The 26,347-nt window shown below is 41.6% G+C and overlaps 1 protein-coding gene across 14 annotated transcripts in view; it reads left to right on the forward strand.

Annotated features, from left to right (window-relative positions):
• The window catches only part of LOC134210873 (high affinity cAMP-specific and IBMX-insensitive 3',5'-cyclic phosphodiesterase 8), a 630,844-nt gene that overhangs the window by 564,372 nt on the left and 40,125 nt on the right, over positions 1–26,347 (forward strand). For all 14 annotated transcript variants that reach the window (XM_062687262.1, XM_062687263.1, XM_062687274.1 and 11 more), the window contains 5 exons: positions 62–118; positions 858–1,057; positions 1,237–1,296; positions 15,235–15,292; positions 15,660–15,758. In XM_062687262.1, the coding sequence (XP_062543246.1) occupies positions 62–118; positions 858–1,057; positions 1,237–1,296; positions 15,235–15,292; positions 15,660–15,758 (474 nt within the window). The remainder of the gene's footprint in view (positions 1–61; positions 119–857; positions 1,058–1,236; positions 1,297–15,234; positions 15,293–15,659; positions 15,759–26,347) is intronic.

Below are 26,347 nucleotides of genomic sequence, written 5' to 3' on the forward strand. Positions count from 1 at the left end.
TTTTATCTCTATTTTTCTTTCTTTCACATATCCATGGCACTCGCTCGCTGCAACACCGAAGAGATTAATATCGGATTTAAAATTTCCCAACCTGTTGCCGCCCAACCCACCGATAAAGGTAAGCAACAAGTCGCTGCGGCGGCCTGGTCTTCTATGTGTAGGCGACGAGAGAAAATTCCCACCCACTTTTTTCCAACGAAACGTCGTTCGAAGCCTGCCGAGAGCGATGATGATGCGTCGTAATTCTATGTATAACGTAGGACTCGATTATCTTTATAATCATCATCAACTTTTTTCATCAGCAACTAAAACATTGAGGGCCCATAACCAAATTGGAATTTTCCGTTGATGATTCGAACTTGCAATGATCCATTCGACAGAGACCAAAAACAATGTCCGGATGAATTTCCCGCTTGAACATTACTGACTTCGTAAAGCTCATGTTTTTAAATGTTCATGTTTATTTTATTCTTAAGCATAGATTATCTAACAAAAAATATGTGTAAATTTTCCAGTCATCCAGTGTTGTTTTTTTTTGTTTTAAAAGAGAGTTTTTTTTATTTATTTTAAAAACATGTTTGATTTTTTATTTGCTTGCTAATTTAAATTACCTACCTATGATTATCGTACACTCCGTGTTCAATTATAGTTGTATTATCCAATAAATACATACTTTATTATGGGGCGCTTATGTTTCAGCATCATCTACGCACGGCTTCGCACCATTATTGAACGACACAGTAAGAAGCCTATACATAGTTGTTTGATTTTATCGGTTTCATATCTGGCTTAATTTTCCATTATTTTCTCTCATCTTTTCTTTTAAAACGTGTCATCGCCGACATGCACGTGCTCAGATTTTAATAGCATTCTGCAAAAATGATCCGGTGTTCGAAGCGCTGGTCACCGCCAGTCACCGACTGAACTTTGAGCCCACCTTTGTCAAGTCGGCCGAGACAGCCATCGAAGCGTTCCAGAATGTGGCGACCGGAGGGCATCACATCATCGTGGTGGACGCTCGGTATCCGCGCATCATCGAGGCCGACGTTCTGGGGAGGTGAGTATGGTTATCATCATTATTAACACAATCGAGCGATCTGGCTGCACTGTTTGGAAATCAGGTTGATGAATTGCGCCTGCAGCTCGGCAACACGCACTAATTGCTGTGCTTATATTCACCATTTTTCGATAATAAACTGTTTCAAGAACGATAATCTTGAACTTTTATGATTTCAGGTCAATCCGTAACTCGAAAGGTAGTCAACATACAACAATGGTAGCAGTAGTTAAGAAAAAGTAAGTAATATAATGAGAAATAAGAACAATAATACTGGCTGTTATTTTACACTAAATAACGGCATTTTATTGGGATATTTTATCGATTGACATTTAGTGGAATGACGTTTGTTCGAAAATGTATTTGGTCGAGTGTAAATCATCTTCATTTTTGCAGTGGCTCTATATACTGCCCATGATAGCATATTTCTAGATCAACATTTGAAAAGGGCGTATCAGCCAAAATTTATTCCTTCTGATTCTTCGTCTACATATAATGCTGTTTATGTGGACAAAGAATCAGAAGGAATAAATTTTGGCTGTTACGCCCTTTTCAAATGTTGGTCTAGATTTGTAACATTTTTTGCACTTTGGTTGATTTTGTAAATCGTTTGTCTATCTTCCCCACAAACTTAATCATTTCCAGTCCGACATTCTGGCTACGTGCCCGACCCACTGCAATCTTCCGATTTTCGCGGTGTGAACGATGGATGGTTCTCCCTGATGCTTATGAAATTCGTGGTTTATTCGCCTCCTCCATGTACCGTCCGCCATCTGCACCCCACCATAGATGGTACGCAACACTTTCCTTTCGAAAACTCCCAATGCGCGTTGGTCCTCCACGAGCATCGTCCAGGTCTCGTGTCCGTAGAGAACTACCGCTCTTATGAGAGTTTGTAGATAGTCAGTTTGGTACACGAATTCTTCAACCACCTCGATTTCGTTACTACCGATAGAAACTTGTGGTGGGTGGCTTACATTGATCTCTCTTGAGCCTCTTCCTATCATGTACTTCGTCTTCGACGTGTTGATGACTAGTCCAATCCGTTTAGCTTCGCTTTTCAGTCTGATGCTTCCTCCATCCTCTCAAAGTTACGTGCCATGATATCAATGTCGTCGGCGAAACCAAATAACTGAACGGACTTCGTGAAAATCGTACCACTCGTTTCAATCCCTGCCCTTCGTATTACTCCCTCCAAAGCGATGTTGAATAGCAGACACGAAAGACCATCACCTTGCCGTAACCTTCTGCGCGTTTCGAAGGGACTCGAGAATGCCCCTGAAACTCGAACTATGCACATCACCCGATCCATCGCCGCCTTGATCAACCGTATCAGTTTATCCGGAAATCCGTTTTCGTGCATTAGTGCATTGATCCCGATCGATTGTATCATATGCGGCTTTGAAGTCGATAAATAGATGATGTGTGGGCACGTTGTATTCACGGCATTTCTGCAATACCTGACGTATGGCGAACACCTGGTATGTGGTAGAGCCTTCACCCATAAATCCCGCCTGGTACTGTCCCACGAACTCTTTTGCAATTGGTGTTAGTCGGCGGCATAAAATTTGGGAGAGTACCTTTTAGGCGGCGTTCACCAATGTGATTGCGTAGATGGGAGACACGATACCTTCCATCCACTCCTGCGGCAGAACCTCATTCTCCCAAACCTTGGTAATCACCCAGTGCAGCGCTCTAGCCAATGCCTCACCACCGTGTTTAAACAGCTCTCCTGGTAGTTGGTCAACTCCAGGGGCTTTGTTGTTTTTCAGCCGGTCGATCTCGTCCTGGATTTCCTGGAGATTCTCAGCCGGAAGTCGCATGTCCTGCGCGCGTGCTCCTAGGTTCATTACCATACCACCACCGTTGCCTGCCATATCGCCATTCAGGTGCTCTTCGTAGTGCTGCCGCCACCTTTGGATCACCTCACGCTCGTTTGTAAGAAGGTTCCCGTTGATGTCCTGATGTATTATGCTTTGCCTCAGAATCTCTGACCGAAACTGAACGTCGGTACTGCCAAACAGAAAGAGAGGCATTGGTGTAGTCTGGAGTGTCGAGTGATTCAGTATGTATTTATATGGCAGGCATTTCAACTTATTAACGGATTGTAAAGCTTTACAATATTTATTTACTCCACGATCAAGACCATGCGCTCGAATTGAGCGATGGGTATTAAGTTTACAATCTTTCGACTATCAAGTAATACATATTCCAGGACCTCAAAACATTGCAGATTGCCTTTCCCGTCTATCAACTGTACCATCATTAGGGTGTCCCAAAAAAATCGATGTTTGAAAAGTCATGGTGCTCAACCCTGAAATGAAAGATATACCTGTCTGGATAATTTTTGTAGAACAAACCGAATTTCTAAAAAATCGTTTAGAGGTCGCGCCAGATCGATTTTTGAAAAATGAGCTTTTTAGGTGAAAAATCTAATATTGGATCCTTTCACAATTTTTTCTCAGGATCACCCATTCGTTTTATATTTTTTCATTTTTCTGTGGATCTTTGCCCGTATTCTCCATAAATTAGTTTTTGGTATTTTCCGTTTTTACAGTCTGCAGAACATTTTAAATATCGAAAATAACACATTTTTTTGACTAATTTTCGAAGTTACTTCATCCCTACACAAAAAATAATTTTTACTCGTGCAGAAAAACTTACATACTACAAAGAGCTATTTATAAGGAGTATTTTCATAAATAAAGATCCAAGAAATGTTGTTCTGGGGCTGAGATATTGCAATTTTAGTAAATAGTCAAAAAGTGTTCAAATTCGGTACTTTTTCTCTATAATTTCATCAAATTTTTCTTTATAATTTCATCACAATTGCACCAATATTTTAATTTAAATTAAAAACAAATAAAAAGCAAATAAATGGGAATATTTTCTAGGTAACATAGCTTTTCTTTCCAATGGAGTTGGTTACCTGAATCACAGGATTTGGTCGGAGTAAGTAAATGGAACCAGTAATAAAATGATATCACATCCATCAGTTAATATGTAGCCATATACAAGTAATCAGGTTTACCATGATCTCTTTATTAGTTTTGATTCAATCATAGGATGCTTTTCACGGCATTCAAAAAACAAGGCAGGCTCAGCACGTATGTAAACATTCAGTTTGAACGCAAACATGTGTCGTCACTATTATCTTCGCACAAGCTGAACTGAGACGATGCTTTACGGTCTCAGCAGACTTACTTTTGTACTCTAAAGTGTGGCGACAAAATATGCGTCACCCTTGAACTGTCATTTTTCCGTTTTTACTTTACGCTTATTCCGTTTTTTTAAATATCTCAAGTGAACTCATGGAAAAGCTGTCGAACTGATACGACGAAAAAATTGTTTGACTGTCATATGATATATAAAAAGCATCACGGTATACAGACAACAAGGTAGGCTCGTAAGAGAAGTGACACGTCAAGAGTGACGCATATTTTAACGCCACATGTTAGAGTACAAAAGTAAGCATGCTGAGACCGTAAAGCATCGTCTCAGTTCAGCTTGTGCGAAGATAGTAGTGACGACACATGTTTGCGTTCAAACTGAATGTTTACATACGTGCTGAGCCTGCCTTGTTTTTTGAATGCCGTGAAAAGCATCCTATGATTGAATCAAAACTAATAAAGAGATCATGGTAAACCTGATTACTTGTATATGGCTACATATTAACTGATGGATGTGATATCATTTTATTACTGGCTCCATTTACTTACTCCGACCAAATCCTGTGATTCAGGTAACCAACTCCATTGGAAAGAAAAGCTATGTTACCTAGAAAATATTCCCATTTATCTGCTTTTGAATTGTTTTTAATTTAAATTAAAATATTGGTGCAATTTTGATGAAATTATAACATGCCTTGTCTTGTCTTGTCTTGTCTTAGCACATGCACAGCCAGTATTGAAAAGCATCCTGGAAATGTCGGTTGTGTTCCCGAGCATTTTCTTGTCTGCATTAATATTTGCAGCATATCATAAATATGACACAAGTATTAAAACGGCCAGGCCCACCGTGCAGGCTTGAATTTGGGAGAAAATCCAGAACTCCCCGGCAATCAGATTATTTAGTAATAAATAACATGATCAACGAAGAGTTTTGAATCTACGAAAGGAAGAAACGGGGACAGCCGTACCAACCGTTTCACATGCAGGGGGGAAAATGATTGACGAATCGTTGGGAGTGACTTGCTAAGAAGATTAATGTACACTCCATGGGTCCTCGACGTCTTGGGATGGGACACAGTTTTTAGTCTAGTGCCCTGGCTTATACAATAATGGGCAAAAGTATTCGCATAAATTCAGAAAGATTATTATGAAAACATGACGAATACTTATGTACATCAGTGTACATATAGGCCTAGGTTTAAGCGCCATTACTCGCTCTCTGGAACGAGACAAAAAAAAACAAAAGCGATGAAAAACAAGCGAAAACTCAAGACGATAAAATTATACCATATTTTTACTTACAACATCTCCATATTTCCTGTGCTTGGAAGCATTTTTTAATTTTTCCCTTCAAAACACAATTTATTGAAATGGCTTAAGCCAATGGTAAGCCACAAATTTTCGCGAAAAGTGAATGAGCAGTGAAAATGAAGAAACGGGAGAAAAATCAACAAAAATCAAGAAATCATCAAGAAGGCCAATTTTCGTTTATCTGAAGTTCGTCGGGTCTGCTAGTGTTAAATACATATAGAGTAATTCTCGCTGAAACCGGGCCACTATTTGCACGAAGTTTAAAAAAAAAACCTAAATTTATATTCTTTGGAAAGCTTTCGGCGAGTATGTTAAGGATCCGAGTTAAATTATTCAGAAAAATGAACCCATCGTTAGTTATACACGAAATCATTTTAATGGACCCCTCGATTTTTGTAATTTCTTGACTCACCAAAACTGTCATAACTCCAACATTTCTCAACCAATCATAGAGATCAGCATATCGTTGGAAAGAGGAAGAGTGTATCCTCAATTTTCAATAATAAAAATATAAGCAGCCATATTGAGTTTGGCCGCCATCTTGGATTTCTTTTTAAAAACCATTTTTCCGCCAGGTTTGCAACCACCGATTTTTAATAATAATACATCGATGGAAAGCTTAGCTTATATTGTGCATTGTCTCCGAAAATCTCAGGTGTATGTTTTTTCTATCAAAAGTTATGTACGATTTACCAAATTATATTTTGAAGGGCCATCTGACCAACGAACATTATTTTTATGTTTAATTTGGTACTACGACGTCAGTTCGTACTACTCGATGATACGTTCAATATCGAATAAGGGAGAGTTTATTAAAAACAAGCTCAGAAGTTAGGATGTGTCCAAATATTGAAAAATAGATGCTTATCTACCTGAAAAGATAAAATGAAAAAAAAGGAAGGCAGTATCAAACATAACAGCATGAGTGCTTTTGTTTGAAAACCAATATGTACCTATATACTTTGATTTCTTTTATCATCGACGGCTAATCATGATTGATAAGAATTGTTAGAACTTTTTAGTGGAATGTCTTTACTTGTCATAAGATGAGTAACAAGGACAACGGATCAACTATGGGAAATGCAAACTAACGCAAAATATGTTCCTATCAGAAAGAACATAAATTGGAGAGAATAATAAATAATAATAAATTGAATTATACATACTCAATTTTGATGAAGAAAAAGAGAAAAAGTACCGAATTTGAACACTTTTTGACTATTTACTAAAACTGCAATATCTCAGTCCCAGAACAACATGTCTTGGATCTTTATTTATGAAAATACTCCTTATAAATAGCTCTTTGTAGTATGTAAGTTTTTCTGCACGAGTAAAAATTTTTTTTGTGTAAGGATGAAGTAACTTCGAAAATTAGTCAAAAAAAAATGTGTTATTTTCGATATTTAAAATGTTCTGCAGACTGTAAAAACGGAAAATACCAAAAACTAATTTATGGAGAATACGGGCAAAGATCCACAGAAAAATGAAAAAATATAAAACGAATGGGTGATCCTGAGAAAAAAATGTGAAAGGACCCAATATTTGATTTTTCACCTAAAAAAAGCTCATTTTTCAAAAATTGATCTGGCGCGACCTCTAAACGATTTTTTAGAAATTCGGTTTGTTCTACAAAAACTATCCAGACAGGTACATCTTTCATTTCAGGGTTGAGCACCATGACTTTTCGAACATCGATTTTTTTTGGGACACCCTAACCATCATATGCCTTTGATCCTGCGGAGGAGTTAATAATTAGAACAATTGCAGAATTGGCAAGCTCATCAGTAGCGTTGAAGTGGATTGAAATCAAAAACGAAAGTGAGAAAGATGAAGAAATATCAGAAGTTATAGAAATGCTTGAAAGTGGAAAAGATCAGAATATGCCTTTGGTTTTCAAAGTGATTACGAATGAGTTGTCCATCATTGATACGGTTCTGTTAAGAATAGATAGGATTGTCATACCCCGTAGCTTACGTCAGCGTGTTTTACAAATCGGTCATGAAGGTCATCCTGGAGTAAGAATGATGAAAAGTCATTTGAGGACAAATGTGTGGTGGCCGAAGATGGATTACGACATAGAAAAGTTTGTTAGAAATTGTAGAGGATGTACGCTAGTATCGGCTCCGAATCCGCCAGAACCAATGATAAGAAGAGAACTCCCGGCACAGCCATGGACAGACGTTGCAGTTGACTTCCTGGGCCCACTACCTGAAGGTCAATACTTGCTGGTGGTTATTGATTATTATAGCCGTTTTATGGAAGTGTGTGAAATGACGGAAATAACTGCTTCGGAGACTATACAGGAATTGGCAACAATTTTCGGTAGGTATGGCCTACCAGTGACACTAAGGGCAGATAACGGCCCACAATTTAGTGAAAAATGTGACGAATTTCGTGAATTCTGTGAGGATAGTGGAATAACGCTCATCAATACGATACTATATTGGCCTTCCATGAATGGAGAAGTAGAAAGGCAGAATAGATCGCTTCTCAAGAGATTAAGGATTGCGTACTCCAGCACATTTCCTACTAGGTGAACACACCTTTCGGCGGCCCGAACCATATTTTGTAGGTGTTCCGCACAATATTTGGGAGCTGGTCCTCTACCTCCGAAGTGGACTGTATAATTTGGCGGTTTTCCAAAGGGGATTCTTGGGGCTGAGGTGAACACAATCTTGGGCGGCCGATTGGGATTCTATTCGTGGGCTTTGGGTTGGTTTCCTCGGGTCCAAATTCAACACGTCTTTTACACAGTTACATATTTATTTGCTTAAGGTCCACAGCACATTACACATCACACTACATTGGTTTATTAAACAACACTTTATTTAACAGAAACTACATTTATTTTACTTAAACACTAAACATATATTTTGGATGCAATTCCTCGGTAATTTGGACCCTGTCCGAACCGTTCATTGGCTGGTAGTAGACTAATCAATTTTGGAATGGCACCGTTACTGAGAAAAACCTTCTCTTGGGAGATGGGTGGTTACGCACAACCACCAGCCGCATGTTTCGCCAAGGGTGCATCGATGAACTTGCCTATTTGATGCTCAAACATTCCCGCCCGCCCTGAAATTACTGAGATTTCTGAAAAGAAAGAAGAAAAAAACCTCTCGTGCGCATTTGGACAGGCTGGGTTGGTTGGTTGGAAATCATCTTGGTTGTTTCTTTGGCTTGATCTCTATGCCACCGCCAGGTAGCGTGCTTGCTCGGATAAGTGCTAACGCTCTCTGGTTTTCTTCGGCACCACACGTTCCAGGTTTGGATCTGTTGCTCGGCGATACTTGTAATCCATGTATTTGCCATTTTGATCGATTGAACAAATTACTCCTTAACGGTTGCTTCTTTCTTCGATTACCTGTCAGAGGACCCGATATACTCTTCGGACAACGAATTAGTTTCTCCTTCAGGCAAACAGCCACATTACTTGTGATGCGGTAGTAATTGTGCGACATGTCCACATGTTCGGACGCTACCTATCCACACACTGACTCAGTGAGAATTGGTAGACCTACACCAAGTGGTATTCCATTTCCGGTATTGAAGAAATCAAAAAAAAAATCTTGATGCCCAGCACGAGGCCAGCCACCTCTGATCTGAAAAACGTTGGATCCGCTATCCTCAAACCTTTGGGGAACTCCCATACCGTCACATCTACGTTGGTAGTTGGTAGATTCTCTGTCACCTTCGGCAGCAACATGAATTCCAACCTTCTCGAGAATCATGTAGCTCGCGGCCATATGGTGGATGTCACCTTGTTGGCTTGTCCTATTCCGCTACTTCAACTGCCTTTGAGCCTTCAGTTGTTGAGCCAGCTTCTCAGTCAGAAAATTGCACTCGGAGCCGGAATCTAGAAGTGCTCTGGCCGGAAGACGGACTCCATTCTTCCCTTCCACTTGGAGGACGGCTGTTGCAAGGAGTATCGACGATACTTTTATTCCGATAACATTGTATGTCACTTGCGCTGGTGTTCCTCCTTGTGTAGTTGGCCTTTCGGAATGGGTACTTCTACTTGCTGCAGGAGCTCGGAGCGTCGGTGATCCGTTTCTACTTCCGTTGGATGGGGTTAGGGAGCAGACCAAAATGTGGTTCTTACCTCTGCAGTTCCGGCATGTATATGAAGATGAACAATCCACCGACCAATGGCCATGCCTAAAACAGTTCCGGCAGAGCCCGTTATCCCGTAACACCTTACTGCGATCGGGTATGCACATCCGTTGAAATCTCAGGCATTGATATAGTGGGTGATCTTCTTGGCACGCTACACAGCCCCAACGTTCCCTCTGAACAGTGGTGTAGCTCAAGTGCCGAAACGGTGCCCTTTTTTGTTGAGGAGGTTCTTCTTTGTAACTCGAGGACTTGGTTGGTAGAGCAGCAAGGACTTTCACTCTACGTTGGAGGAAATCAGTTAGATCCTTGATCGTATCCTGCTCCTTAGTTGAGGATAGTTCTTCCCAGCTTCTTCTAGTTATCGGATCCAGTCGCGCGCATAGGACGTCCAACAGCAGCAGATCTTTATATTCAACTGGTTGAACTAGCTGATCTAGCGTCTGCATAGACCGCTCGAAGCCCTCCAGTAGGGACCGCAACTCGGTAGCCGACTCCTTAGCCAGCTTCGGTAACTTGAACAGCGCCTGAACTTGACGACGCTTAAGCTGCTTGCTATCGTTATAGCGTTTCATTACAGAGTCCCACGCGACCTGATAGTTCTCCCGCGTAATTGGCAGCGGATCCACTAGTGACTTGGCTTCGCCTGCCAAGCACCCTTTGAGGTAGTGGAATTTTTCCACTTCCGGTAAGTCTGCCTTCCTATGTATGAGCGACAAATACAGGTCACGGAAGCTTAACCAATCATCGATGTTGCCATCGAAGGTTTGCAACACGATTTGAGGCAACCGCACACGCTCCATGGTAGCTTGATCTGCCGCTTCCAGGTTTCGGGTTGATTGGTTAAGGGCTGGTGGTTCCTGGAACTCCTTGACCTTGTCCAATAGCAAAGACTTCAAGTCATAATACTTGCTACTGAACTCTGACCGCTGCTTGGAACAGTTGTCCTCCTCCTCGTCGTAGTCATCGTGGGTTTCGATGTTCAGGATCACATCATTTACATTTTCCCACAACTCATCCAGCTTCTCCAGCCGAACCGTTACCTGACTTGCACTTTTCACACCGCTCAAGTTGTCAGCGAACCCACATATGTCCTGGAACATGTTAAGGAGTGACCGCAGTGTTGTCTTCAGTGTCTTCATCGCTGGAGTCTTCCTGTTGGTCGATGTCGTCGGTGGCATCTTCACAATAGGCACTCGGAAAATGGTTTTCAAATGGAAAAAAGCACTAATGTAATAATCCGTCGATCCTAACCTCGGCTAGACATACACTGTAGAGTTATTCTATATTTACCTGGATAAATAGGATTTTACACCTTCTCTACAGGTACGTTCCTCAAAACGGCTCCTTTGGTTTAAATGATTCGAAAAACTCTCGTCGATAACCCTCAATTCGTCCAAAACAGAGCGCAATAAAGGAGATACAATGATATAATATTCCGTGGTGTCCAACTTCGGCAAGGCATATACTGCTCAAACTCACCCGAAACGACAGTATCTGCGTCCAAAAGTCCAAAAAACAGTGTGCCGGAATATCACGGTTCACAAACTGTCTATCCGCAATAGTGGAAACATTGATCGATTTAGTCGTATTGATGGACCCCTCGATTATGCTCCACGAAAAAACATTGAATCACCACGTCCACGGCAGCGAGAGAAATTCATTGATGTAGTAATCTGTTATTATCCTTGCCCCGGCGAGACATATACAAATTGGTGTAATATACATAAAGCACTAACCTGTGGAAACAGTTAGGTGGCCAACACCAATCGTCTCGATCGTCCCAATCGTGCGCGTGTGTGCGATGCAGTGCTGTCCCCGACGACTGTTCGTATGCTTATCACACTTTCTCCAGTCGTTCGTCGCGGTTCCACTCGTCCAGTACTGTGTTGATTTGTGGGAACAGTCCGGTCTGTTTGCTGTCGGTAGGGATCGATTTTAATTTCCAGGAACTCGGTTGACAAATGAAGATTCCGTTCGTCTGGATAAACCAAGGCAGTTGCCTGATTTGATTTTCGTTTTCATGATATCACAACAGTGTGTGCGGTGATCGTTTACAGTTGGATAATCAGCTGGGCAGAGAATTCCAATTGGAATAGTTTTGTGCAAGCTGATTCAGATGATTCGTCACTCGCGCGGGCTGGTCTTTCTTGTAGCAGAATGGTGAGTGGTGATGGTGGTTTTCGGCTAATTAATTTCTGCTACTGGCGCGAGTATTCCTTCTTCGGATTGTGCAATGGCGATGGCTTTTTCCAATCCTCCCTGTGATCCGGCTCGAAGGACCAATATTTGGGAGCTGGTCCTCTACCTCCGAAGTGGACTGTATAATTTGGCGGTTTTCCAAAGGGGATTCTTGGGGCTGAGGTGAACACAATCTTGGGCGGCCGATTGGGATTCTATTCGTGGGCTTTGGGTTGGTTTCCTCGGGTCCAAATTCAACACGTCTTTTACACAGTTACATATTTATTTGCTTAAGGTCCACAGCACATTACACATCACACTACATTGGCTTATTAAACAACACTTCATTTAACAGAAACTACATTTATTTTACTTAAACACTAAACATATATTTTGGATACAATTCCTCGGTAATTTGGACCCTGTCCGAACCTTTCATTGGCTGGTAGTAGACTAATCAATTTTGGAATGGCACCGTTACTGAGAAAACCTTCTCTTGGGAGATGGGTGGTTACGCACAACCACCAGCCGCATATTTCGCCAAGGGGTGCATCGATGAACTTGCCTGTTTGATGCTCAAACACGTCTCTTACGCTTTAAAGCAACGTACGTAGAAGTACGTCGAACTGCCACACCAGAGACCAGCGAAGTGGAAGAAGACACATATACCGAATTCCGAGTCGGCGCTATGATTTTTTTTTAAATAAAATCCTGCCGCCAAAACATTTCGCTCTCGGTTCAGCAATAGTAGTCTTCCCAAACAAGGATAGCATCGTAAGAGTTGTGGACGTTCATACTTAAACAGGTATTCGTCGTCGCGTTTGCTTCTAACAGATGAAGTATCGGAAGTTACATCCGAACGCCCAAATCCTAAAACGAAAAAGAATTGTTAGTTGACGATGGAGGTATTATAAATCCAATACTCCAATCCTGCGAACATGTCTTAGCTCCACTCTGACAACATTCCGTACGTTCATTTGAGATAAACAAATAAATACAACGATAACGATAACAACGATGAAAAATTAGAACAAATTCAAATTTAAATCAAAGGATTGCTAAGTTTTGCTGGGTACCAGCTGGGTACCGAAATCTTAGTACATTGGAACCATGAAATGAGTACTAATTTGTTCTGACCCCAACATCTTGATAATTATAATATAATTATCTATGGACCTACCGTGACCAATAAGGACCAAGATGAATACACCACTAGGTGTTCCAATCTGCCAAATTCACGATTCAGCCATCTTGGATTTTAGTATGGGAGAGCCAGCCGGTTTGTTTATGTTTTGCACCGAAAATGAATTTTTCACCCCCGCCTTCTTCTCGTCCATAAACTGAGCACATTGAAACACCTAGCTGTGTATTCATCTTGATAAGGACCTCACTGACATCGATCATAGTGTGCCGATTGGTACTTAGCTGTGGATAGGCTAGAGTGTTTTAAAAGTGACACAAGTTGTTAGCACCGAATTGCTTATGAACCGTTTTATTTTGTAACATAACTTTTGTTTTGTCAATTGGATTAATCCCATTGTAATTTTTAGTTCCCTGAGACTCCTATTTGTTACCAGCAATCCAGTTTAAGTTGCCTTTGTTTGATCTATATTCATGACAGTAGTAAGTTCCTTAATATGTTATACATATATGTTTTGCACTTAGCAGTGATTTATTGAACTAAATAAATATGTCATTATTTGTGAAGTCATGGCTTTTGCCATCTCAATAAAAGTTTGACCCATTTTCCCCGAATTTTCCTTTTGAGAAAGCCTTCCGACTCCGTCTGGGCTTCCAGCGAGAGCAGATTGAATCTCATCCCCTCTAATAACGAACCGCTAATGCACGGAAACAAATCGGTTACTGATTTCATGATTTTAAAATCATGAATTCATGATCTATCTTATTTCATGAAATCATGAATTTGACTCATGATTTCATGATTCAATTCACCGAAATCATGAGTCAAAGCTACCGGTGCCATGAATGTGAATCATGAAAATGTGAAATCAATGGGACAAGCGTTACCTTTGTCTGTCAAACCGTGGATATAAATTTGCGGCATCCATAATCTTCGGCGGCGGCGTTTTCTAATTTAAATATATTCTGTAAGTAATGGGGTTTAATCAACAACTGTATTTTAATAATAATCTATTACTTGTAAATTTACAGCGCCCTGGCGGCTTCGCTGCAAGACTCTGGCTAAGTTTGCGTCGAATTGTGATCATTTACATTTGCTTCTATCGATCGGCGGTGGTGTTTTATTTAAGCTGAAGAGGTGTTGACAAATTTGAAAAAACCTCATATTGTGAATTAGGTTTTGTTTTAAATTCAAAAGAACGCGAGTTCGGTATTAAAATGTACCCTATGTCCCTGTGTAGTTTTATACTGAAATGCAAAGCATGCAAAACATAACAATATCCCATTTATAGCATGTAACAGCAATGCACACCTGGTGGATTTATAACTGCTGATTTCAATTTCTGAACGTATTTCATTATCTTAAATATGGGACGAGCTCTTATTCAAGTAAATTGTTCCATTTTCGTTAATTCAATTCATAATTTCAGGTTAAACGTTTCATGATGCTAATGACCTGACTTACGATTCGATGATCGGCTGAATCCACATTTATAAACTAACCTCCCATTTTCATGAGCTTAAATCATGATTTCAGGTTCAATGACTCATGGTTTTAGGTAAGATGACTCATGGTTTCATGAACTAAATCATGAATCGACTCACGACTCGATGAGAGATGAAACCCGCATTCATAAGAAACGCTCTCATTTTCATGAATTGGACTCATGATTCCGGTCGAATGACTCATGATTTCAGGTAATATGACTCATGATTTCATGAACCAAATTATGATTGGCCATCGGTAGAAAAACCGTAACGCATCAATGCGTTACGGGAAAACAGATCATAAAACAAATCATGAATTCATGAGTCATAATCATGGTGTATTTTCATAACATGAAAACGCACTATATTCATGAAATCATGAGTCATATTTATAGTCGGCTCTCTGTTTTCTCCTGAGCCATTTGACGACGAAATAAAAAGTCAATAAAAGGTTGGGCTGCGTTTCTCACCACTACCACAGATAATGTAGGCTGTATAAATTGTGGTTTCTTATCAAACTAAATTCTATGAGCACTGCATTTGTTCATGTGAATGAGAAAGTATCAACTCAAATTTAAAAATTAGAAAATCGCGCTCGTACTTATCATTGAGCCGATTTACTTCCCCAAAATAAGCTCGTGCCTATTTAAGATGATCCAACGCATTACGAAACATTTATACCTACTCAAACTATGTGCATCTGAAATTTGCATCACAGATTCAAATAAAAATAAAGCAATGAATAATAATTTTCTTTCTTCTCTTTCTACTCAGTTTATTCGAAAAGGACGATTCGGCCGTGATTTCACTGCTGGAAGTTGGCTTTAATAGGGTAAGTAAGGCTTCGAGAAAAATACTTCCTGTTGAGCATTTCCAATCCCTAAGGAATCCTTCCTATTTCCCATCCTCATTTAACTGAATGCAAAATTGATGAGCATGAATAAACTATAAATCAATTTAAATAAAACCCAATCAACCTCATCGATTCCCATCCGTTCAACCCATCCATTCCCAGACGAATACATAGTTGCATCCACAATATTTCCCCCCGATGCAAAATGGACAGAGACAAGTTGGAAGCTAATGAAATTACTTTTCTCGTTTTCTTTTCCTGGCGCCTCTGCGGCCCTCGTGGGTCCTTCATCACGGGAACAACGATGCCGATTACTCCGCCCGGGATGCTCTTGCAACTACATCAGTGCATTATCGAGTCACCGCATGTGTCCATCTGTTCGTCGGAACTACGGCAGATACAGCACTCGCTGGTTCGGCCACAGAATGTGATATCAACTCAACAGGTAGGAGTCCCCCCGTCCTTGACGATTGTTATTCCTTTTTCATATCGCTCGACCACCAGCAAAAGGAAGGTGGTTAAATCTGGGTCCATTGGTTCAGCACTGGGGAAGGGAAGTGTTTTGAGCCATTGTTGAATAAAATGGATTTATTATTTGCGCGTTCAAGGATGATGAATTATTCTCCATAAAGTAAATGAAAAGTTCTTTGATAGCAAAATAACACGATAGATGCGGAGAAAGCTAGGATGGATGATACTGTACTGAAGTACAGCGCATACCTACTTGTTTCGAGTTGAAAACTAATAAAACCGAGATATTCGATTTTTTATTCAGCTTCAATTTACAAACTGAAAATAAGATAATTATTTAAGGCTTTTAGTGGAATGTATTCATTTGTCATAAGACGAGTTTGTACTATTCCATTTAATTCCACTACTAGATTGATGACAGAGACGTATTTCGACCTCAACAGTAAGACCGTTTTCAGTTTCTCGTACTTGACTCGACTAGTCGAGTTAAGTCAAGTACGAGACACTGAATCGAAATGCGTATCTGTCAAAATTACAATAAAGTATGGGAATTAAATGGAATAGTACAAACCTGGGTACAAACTCGTCTTATGTCAAGTGAACCTTAAAATATTTCTTCAGTTTACGTAAATACCTATTTTTGAGATTACAGACTTCTGATAAATTTTGCAGATATCTGTAAAAATAAAGACAAATTTTCAAAAACATGACACATCTCTTAGGGGTCGTACACTAATTACGTAAGCACTTATGGAGGGAGAGGAGGTCTTCCATTTTCTTACGCTCCATATAAATAAAAAATATTTGTATGGAAAAAATCTTACATGGGGGGAGGAGGGGGGTGGGGTTTGAAAAGCCCCAAAAAATGCTTACGTAATTAGTGTACGGCCCCTTACTAATGTGTTCTTTCAGATAATGTTAGAATGGTAAAAGCACAGATAACAGATATTGAGGCTGCTGGAATCCCAAGCCCAAGCTGGTGTGTAAACATCCGCAACCATTTACTCAAATGCGTTTTAAATTGGAAACGGGTTTGGCAATCGTTTGGAGATGGCGCAGGGATTATTATTATGGAAAACGCAGCCCGAATGGGGCTGTCAAATGCATTGGCTGCATTTGACGGTTGCTAATCAGCTGCGTCCGTATGTACTTCCGCAATCAGTTGAGTAGATGGCAGTAGTGAGCCAACGTATAGAAATTCAAAAGTTTACACAGGATTTTCAATAAAATTTGTTCTAGCTTAATCAACTGTTATCTGTGGTAAAGGTGATTATACAATTAATCCGGTGGTGAATTTTAAATTCACCACAAGTTTTCTACTCTCACTACCAAAAGCATAAATCTCAACACTACCAAAAATGCATTATAGACTATAATTGTAGTAAAAGTCGTGTGCAATAACAAAGTCCCCACGTTCAAACAAAATGTTCAAACTGATTGCAAGAAGCCCTCCTTATATGAAAAACGACAAATCAAGTAACGAAAAACGATAGACAGTTTAACCACAGATAACAGATATTCAGGCTGGTATACCATACGTGTGTAAATAACCGCAACCGTTGATTCAAATGCATCCAACATTTCGAACACGTTTGGCAATCGTTTGGAGATGGCGCAATGATCATTACTGTGTAAAACGCAGCCTAAATATAAATATCAAACGTATTGGCTGCGTTCGACGGTAACTTATCAGTTGCGTCCGTATGTACTTCCGCAATCAGTTGAGTAGATGGCAGTAGTGAGTCAACGTATATCATTTCAAAAGTTTACACAAGATTTCCAATAAAATTTGTTCTAGCTTAAATATCTGTTATCTGTGGTTTAACCCTTGCAAAAGGCCAAATAGACAGGGCGAAACGTCGGGCAAAACAAAACTAATCGTTTTGACTCAATCATACTGAGAAAGCCATATAACATAGCATTAAATGGAATTTCGGCAAATTTTCCCGGTATTTTATTTCATGAAAGCGCATCGAAGCATTGTAAACAGACTGTCCCTGCTACAATAATGTTATTATTATTACTTCCTAGTCAAAAATCAGGAACAATATAAGCATTTTATTGACTAGTTATTGTTGGTAGCTAAAATCTATTAGAAATATTAAGAAATTAAGATTTCAAAACAAAGAAACATTCCCATCATGAGTGCTTGTAATGTGACAGTTGACCGAAAGTCCGCTACATTTTCATTTGGTCTCTTGAAAATGAAAATATTCGTGTTTTCGCTTTCACATGACGATCACGAAAACTACCAGTACTGGTTCATAGAGAGTTGAAATTCAAGTCGATTGTTCAGCATAAGTACACAAATGGATTAAGCATTGTTTCACCGTTATGCGCTTTCTAAGTTCCCTCAACTCGTCATCTTTAGAAATAACTGAAAAAAGCACGTGTTTCCCAAGATGGCCGATGTTTGTTGTCGATTGAAAATCTTAAGGAAACGATTGTCATATTTGTAAAAGTTTGGAGCAGATCAAGCTTGACAATCATAAGACGAGTTTGTACTATTCCATTTATTTCCACTACTTTATTGTACCTTTGGCAGATACGTATTTTGACCTCAACAGTAAGGCCGTCTTCAGTGTCTCGTACTTGACTCGACTTGAAGAAAATGATCGCTTCTTACACTATTTATACTAGGCGTGTAGGTACATTAACTTATTTTACTACGATGCTTACTTTTACTCGCTTGTTGCGCTTAATGGTTGGGGTTGAAAAACGCCAATTTTTGCGCTACGTACTTTGTGGATGTTCCCATATTTTAAATTCATATGACATCACGTTTAATATTTCGTAAAAGACGGGTTTGGTGGTCATATGGCTACCACCTCTGCATCGTACGTAGGAGGTAGTGGGTTCCAATGACTCTACGACACCACCCATAATTGCATTACCCATAATGGCATTACCCCGAACGCCACTACCCTGGATGAGTCACTACCCCGAATGCCATTACCCCTAATGGGACACCACCCCGAATAAGCCCGTACCTCGACTTTCAAGTGTAAAAAAATGTTACTCAAAAGTGTATACAGATTATATATGAATGAACAATTATTTTCGCCTGGAACTGTTTCAATGCCATATAGTATTCTTACTCCGTAAATCCAATTCCACTTCGTATGGCACGCTTCAAGAGTCCTGAAGGGTGAAGAAAAAGATGAAGAGTGAAGATCATATGCAGCACTTTCTCATGTACAATGCAGAGAATCTGAGGCAATTGCGGACCACTTCAACATAGCTACAAGGACAACAAGGTTGAAGTTGTTCCTTGGTCGCTGTAGTAAAAGCAACGAATTCTGGATGAAGCATGATCCAAATCTCAGAATCGACGAGTGGGTGAGTAAGTGAGTAAGAGTGAGTAAGTGTGAGTAAGAGTGAGCGAATGAGTAAGAGTAAGCAAGAGTGAGTGAGTGAGTTAGAGTGAATGAATGAGTAATTGAGCGTGAGTAAGTGAGTGAATGAGTAATAGATAATGAATCTGTAAGTAAAAGTACATGAGCGAATGAGTAAAAGTGAGTAAGTGAGAGTGAATGAATAAATAAGAGTAAGTGAGTGAGCGAGAGATTCGGGCAGCAGGGACTATGTCCAAGGGCTTGACGATCCCTCCCCAGGCCATCTGCGAGTTGTGGGGCTTGCCTAGGATGTGGTGGGGTTTGACAGTGGGCCCTGTTAAACCTCTATAAAAAGCTGCATGTATCCGCAAGTAGGCCCCACCAAAGCGACCGTGTGCCGCTCAAAGCGCACAAGCCCAAGTCCTGGTGTTAGGTGGGACGCTAAACAGCCCTGACACGACGGCCCTCCGACGAGACAGGAGGTTTGCGCAGGCCCAATAAGCCGCCTAGAAAACCAATCATTACGAACAATATAAGAGATAATGCGACTCGATATAATCGGCAAAGACCTAGGCGACGAATACAGGATCACGATTGGAAGCTTGGAACATGGAATTGCAAGTCGCTAGGTTTCGCAGGTTGCGACAGGATGATCTACGATGAATTACATCCCCGCAACTTCGACGTCGTGGCGCTGCAGGAGATTTGCTGGACAGGACAGAAAGTGTGGAAAAGCGGGCATCGAGCGGCTACCTTCTACCAAAGCTGTGGCACCACCAACGAGCTGGGAACCGGCTTCATAGTGCTGGGTAAGATGCGCCAACGCGTGATTGGGTGGCAGCCAATCAACGCAAGGATGTGCAAGCTGAGGATTAAAGGCCGTTTCTTCAACTATAGCATCATCAACGTGCACTGCCCACACGAAGGGAGACCCGACGACGAGAAAGAAGCGTTCTACGCACAGCTGGAGCAGACATACGATGGATGCCCACTGCGGGACGTTAAAATCGTCATCGGTGACATGAACGCACAGGTAGGAAGGGAGGAAATGTATAGACCGGTCATCGGACCGGATAGTCTGCACACCGTATCGAATGACAACGGCCAACGATGCATAAACTTCGCAGCCTCCCGCGGAATGGTAGTCCGAAGCACCTTCTTTCCCCGCAAAAATATCCACAAGGCCACATGGAGATCACCTAACCAAGAAACGGAAAACCAAATCGACCACGTTCTAATCGACGGTAAATTCTTCTCCGACATCACGAACGTCCGCACTTACCGCAGTGCGAATATTGAATCCGACCACTACCTCGTTGCAGTATGTCTGCGCTCAAAACTCTCGACGGTGTACAACACGCGTCGAAGTCGGACGCCGCGGCTTAACATTGGGCGGCTACAAGATGGTAGACTAGCCCAAGAATACGCGCAGCAGCTGGAAGTGGCACTTCCAACGGAAGAGCAGCTAGGCGCAGCGTCTCTTGAAGATGGCTGGAGAGATATTCGATCCGCCATTGGTAGCACCGCAACCGCTGCACTTGGCACGGTGCCCCGGATCAGAGAAACGACTGGTATGACGGCGAATGTGAGCAGTTAGTGGAAGAGAAGAATGCAGCATGGGCGAGATTGCTGCAACACCGCACGAGGGCGAACGAGGCACGATATAAACAGGCGCGGAACAGACAAAACTCGATTTTCCGGAGGAAAAAGCGCCAGCAGGAAGATCGAGACCGTGAAGAAACGGAGCAACTGTACCGCGCTAATAACACACGAAAGTTCTATGAGAAGTTAAACCGTTCACGTAAGGGCCACGTGCCACAGCCTGATATGTGTAAGGACATAAACGGGAACCTTCTTACGAACGAGCGTGAGGTGATCCAAAGGTGGCGGCAGCACTACGAAGAGCACCTGAATGGCGATGTGGCAGACGAAGATGGCGGTATGGTGATGGACCTGGGAGAACACGCGCAGGACATAATTCTACCGGCTCCGGATCTCCAGGAAATCCAGGAGGAGATTGGCCGGCTGAAGAACAACAAAGCCCCTGGGGTTGACCAACTACCAGGAGAGCTATTTAAACACGGTGGTGAGGCACTGGCTAGAGCGCTGCACTGGGTCATTACCAAGATTTGGGAGGAGGAAGTTTTGCCGCAGGAGTGGATGGAAGGTGTCGTGTGTCCCATCTACAAAAGGGCGATAAGCTGGATTGTAGCAACTACCGCGCAATCACATTGCTGAACGCTGCCTACAAGGTACTCTCCCAAATTTTATGCCGTCGACTAGCACCAACTGCAAGGGAGTTCGTGGGGCAGTACCAGGCGGGTTTTATGGGCGAACGCTCCACCACGGACCAGGTGTTCGCCATTCGCCAAGTACTGCAGAAATGCCGCGAATACAACGTGCCCACACATCATCTATTCATCGACTTCAAAGCCGCATATGATACAATCGATCGGGACCAGCTATGGCAGCTAATGCACGAACACGGTTTTCCGGATAAACTGACACGGTTGATCAAAGCGACGATGGATCGGGTGATGTGCGTAGTTCGAGTTTCAGGGGCATTCTCGAGTTCGAAACCCGCAGAGGGTTACGGCAAGGTGATGGTCTTTCGTGTTTGCTATTCAACATCGCTTTGGAAGGGGTAATACGAAGAGCAGGGATTAACACGAGTGGTACAATTTTCAATAAGTCCGTCCAGCTATTTGGTTTCGCCGACGACATAGATATTATGGCACGTAACTTTGAGAAGATGGAGGAAGCCTACATCAGACTGAAGAGGGAAGCTAAGCGGATCGGACTAGTCATCAACACGTCGAAGACGAAGTACATGATAGGAAGAGGTTCAAGAGAAGACAATGTGAGCCACCCACCGCGAGTTTGCATCGGTGGTGACGAAATCGAGGTGGTAGAAGAATTTGTGTACTTGGGCTCACTGGTGACTGCCGAAAATGACACCAGCAGAGAAATTCGGAGACGCATAGTGGCTGGAAATCGTACGTACTTTGGACTCCGCAAGACGCTCCGATCGAATAGAGTTCGCCGACGTACCAAACTGACAATCTACAAAACGCTAATTAGACCGGTAGTCCTCTACGGACACGAGACCTGGACGATGCTCGTGGAGGACCAACGCGCACTTGGAGTTTTCGAAAGGAAAGTGCTGCGTACCATCTATGGTGGGGTGCAGATGGCGGACGGTACGTGGAGGAGGCGAATGAACCACGAATTGCATCAGCTGTTGGGAGAACCATCCATCGTTCACACCGCGAAAATCGGACGACTGCGATGGGCCGGGCACGTAGCCAGAATGTCGGACAGTAACCCGGTGAAAATGGTTCTCGACAACGATCCGACGGGCACAAGAAGGCGAGGTGCGCAGCGGGCAAGGTGGATCGATCAGGTGGAAGACGACTTGCGGACCCTCCGTAGACTGCGTGGTTGGCGACGTGTAGCCATGGACCGAGCCGAATGGAGAAGACTCTTATACACCGCACAGGCCACTTCGGCCTTAGTCTGATTAAATAAATAAATAAATAGAGTGAGCAAGAGTGAGTTATTGAGTAAGAATTAGTGAGTGTAAGAGTGAGTGAGTGAGTAAGAGGGAGAGAGTGAGTTAGAGTAAGTAAGCCAGAAATCATTGGCGTAAATGAAAGGGGGGGGGGTGCTAGGGGGGTCTTAGCCCTCCCTAGAAAAAAATAGAACCCCTAGGATTTGAAAAGTTAGTTAGCAATGATATCAATTTTCAACATATAGCATTATGAATTACTGACGATGACGAATGAGTTTGACGACAATAAAGTTATCTCCCATATTCACCATATCATAATGAAATGAGTGGAAGACAAATGAGCTTGTTTCTCATTTCTGAGAAAGATTCCTGTGTGGCAGTGAAATTGCACTTGGTGTAAATTATGAAAAAGCAATATCTAATTGATTTTAAAGTATCAAAGTAAGCTTGATATGAACCTGAGACGAGACCTGCAAAGACGCTGCTTCTTTTCTCTTGTTTTAACACTTGTTCTTCTTTTCATCACAGTTGACCATCGAGTTTCAACTGTTTACTTGACTGTTTCACCTAAGCCCCAGGTGGACCCTTCTGAGCACAATAAAAGTGTATCCAATTCACGAAATAGTTAATTCATTTTCATAAGGATTTTTATACCGGGAACAAAACACAGGTTTATTACTGATTATTAACAAGCTAAACGGAAGGTTTGGAATACTCGTTAAAGTAAAAAAGTCTTGGTAAAACAAAAATGATGTGGAATATTTTATTTGGGATACCAATACTTTCACTCAAAAAGCTGCTGGTTGCACCTGACAGTTCGTGACAGCAGTTGACTGGCAGCAGCTGAAGTTACATTTTTTCCTCTTTGCAGGTCTCGTCTCAGATATGAACAACAACGGAGAGCCACCAAAATATCAATCGAAGCAATCGTGGTAATCGTGTAACCATCACGGACTGGAGTTACAGTTTTCCAGCAGACTTCCGATTGCCTAGCAGCATGATAATCTCCACAATTCCCATCACCACCCGAGAAAGACTCCCATCAGAATTCGAGAAGAATTCTCATTGGAATCTCTAAAGAATTCTTTCCAGAATCATCGAAGTATTTCAACCGGAGTCCAGAAGAATTCACACTGAATTTCTTTCGGTGTTGTTGAGGGATACCCTTGGGAATCTGTGGAGGATACCCTTCATAATCCATGGATGATTAGCTTCAGAATCTCTCGTTAATTTGCTTCGGAATTCCTCCGGAGTCATTCGAAGATTTGTTCCGGAATCGTTCGGAGGTTTGCTTCGGAATTTCTTGACGATTTGATACAGAACACTTCGACGATATGCTTCAGATTCTCTTGAATATTTAATACGGAGTCTCTCGACGAATTGCTTTGGAATCATTTGACGATTCGCTTCGGAATATGTCGACGGTTTGCTTTGAAATTACTCGAAGATTTAGCTCCGACTCCCTCGAAGATTTGCTTCGGAATCCCTCGACGAATTGCTTCGAAATCTTTTGAAGGTTTGCTTCAACATTCCTGGAGAATTCCCTTCGAAATCGCTGGAGGATTCTTTACGGAATCCCTGGAGGATTAATTCGGAGTCCTTCGACGATTTGCTTCGGGATCTCTCGACAGATTGTTTCGGAACCCTTTGACGATTTGTTTGTCTACATCCCTGGAACATTCCCTACGTTAGAATTCCTAGAGGATTTCTAACAGAGTCTCTGCAACATTCCGTTGGAGCTCCTGGAACATTCCCATCGGAATTCCTAGAATACTCCCGTCGGAATCCCTGGGGATCCCATTCGGACTCTCTAGAAGATTCTCATGGTTCTCATTCCCGTCGGACTCCCTGAGACATTCCTGACAGAATCACAGGTGGATTTCCTTCAGAATCCCTGGAGGTTCCCTTCGGTATGCTTGGAGGATTACCGTCGATGTCTCTGGAGATTCCCGTCGGAATCCCTGAAACATTTCAGTCGGAATCACTAGAGGATTCTCATCGAAATTCTTGGAATGTTCCCTTCGTAATCTTTTGAGGAATAATGCATTTTTTTATTTGAGATTGATAAAATATTTATGGGATCCTGACGGCGATTCATCACATATTGTTCTTTAAATGTGCGGGACAAAGTTGAGCGCAACTACACTCAGACATGCTTAGACGCAAGATCCATACACAAGAGTCATTGTTGCAATCATCGGCTGCTAAACAAACGCAGTTCGATACTGTGTGCTACTACAGAAAGCACGTGCTTGAAAAAAGAGAATATGGAAGAGTGTGATTGATCCGCAATTGCCTCAGGTGATTGGACCGTATTTATCACATTACCACTAAGAAAGATTAATGCGGTGGTAAAATGTTCTAGAATTTTTGAAAAGAAGCTCAACATAGATAAAATAGATGAAGGGGCTATAGCCCCCTCTGGGCATTGGGGCTAGTTACGCCAATGCTATAAAGAGTGAGGAAGTGAGTAAAAGTGAGTGAGTAAGAGTGAATGAGCGAGTAAGAGTGTGTGTGTTAGACTTTTCCCATTCAAATTATTTTTGCCTTTCTCGATTTACTTGCAACAAATTGCATTCGACGCAGAATACTCTCCCATTGTTTCCTATTGAAAATTGGCCAGATCGGACTATGGGCTCAAGAGTAATTGCCAAAATACTATTTTTTAATGCAGGAGAAAGGCACCATCACCGCTAGGTGGATTAATCAGAGTTTTTATTTATATGGAGCGTAAGTAAATGGCAGACCACTCCTCCCCCCATAAGTACTTACGTAATTAATGTACGACCCCTTACTATGTATCTTTTCATATATTTATCATGTTCTAGCAATCGCTAGAACTGAAAATGGGCTTTCATACAGTTTCCATCTTCTATCCTCATTATTATCACATTGGCAACCCGTTAACCAAGACGTCCCTCTGCCATAGAACCAAATCCCCAGATTCCAATTAAATTCCGCATGAACTCGTTACGAGTGCAGAGGTGTTCTCGGCTTGTAGTGGGCGAGTGATTACATCGTGAATTCCTTCCCATTCCCAATAGACCGTAAAGACGTGGCCAGCGCCGTTATCGACCATTCAAAATTCTAGAGCTCTCGGACTGTGCACATTGAGGTTGGAGAGCAAATCCCATGCCTCCATCCATTGATTGGTTCCCTGTGCAATTGCGATTGCTCTGGTCAATAACTCGTAATTCTCTAATATGCTCGTAATATGAATAGGCGGTATTATATTTGTTTTTCTCATTTTTTTATTTGGTTAACAATAATAGCAACGAAAATGATTTGAAAGTTGTGGAACAGTTCGTAACACTACCCAGGTAACCAATAAGCATTAAAGTAAGCACTATAGTAGCATTATACTGGCATTGTATATGCTCCATGCTGTAAATAAGCATTTCGAAAACCTGGCTGTTCTAAATAAGCATTCTTAAAGCAATCATGAAAAGCATAGTCTTATAATAGCATTTTGAATGCACAATGCCACTTTAAAGCCTGTAGTGTTCATACGTCGAACGTTTTCCAATATGAAACTATATTTGTCCAATAAACTTACAGTTAGGAATAGAAATCGGTACGTGCAGAGTGCTTTTTCTATTCCGACCATTGACAGGAGTACTTGTCGTTAACCTAACCCTATCACTAATTACATAGTTTAGCTACATTTGGCACTATTTTCGATGGATGCATTGAAGCAGTACTACTGTAGCTGTTTTA

The sequence above is a fragment of the Armigeres subalbatus genome, chromosome 2, assembly GCF_024139115.2.
Source record: "Armigeres subalbatus isolate Guangzhou_Male chromosome 2, GZ_Asu_2, whole genome shotgun sequence".
In the NCBI taxonomy this organism is placed as follows: domain Eukaryota; kingdom Metazoa; phylum Arthropoda; class Insecta; order Diptera; family Culicidae; genus Armigeres; species Armigeres subalbatus.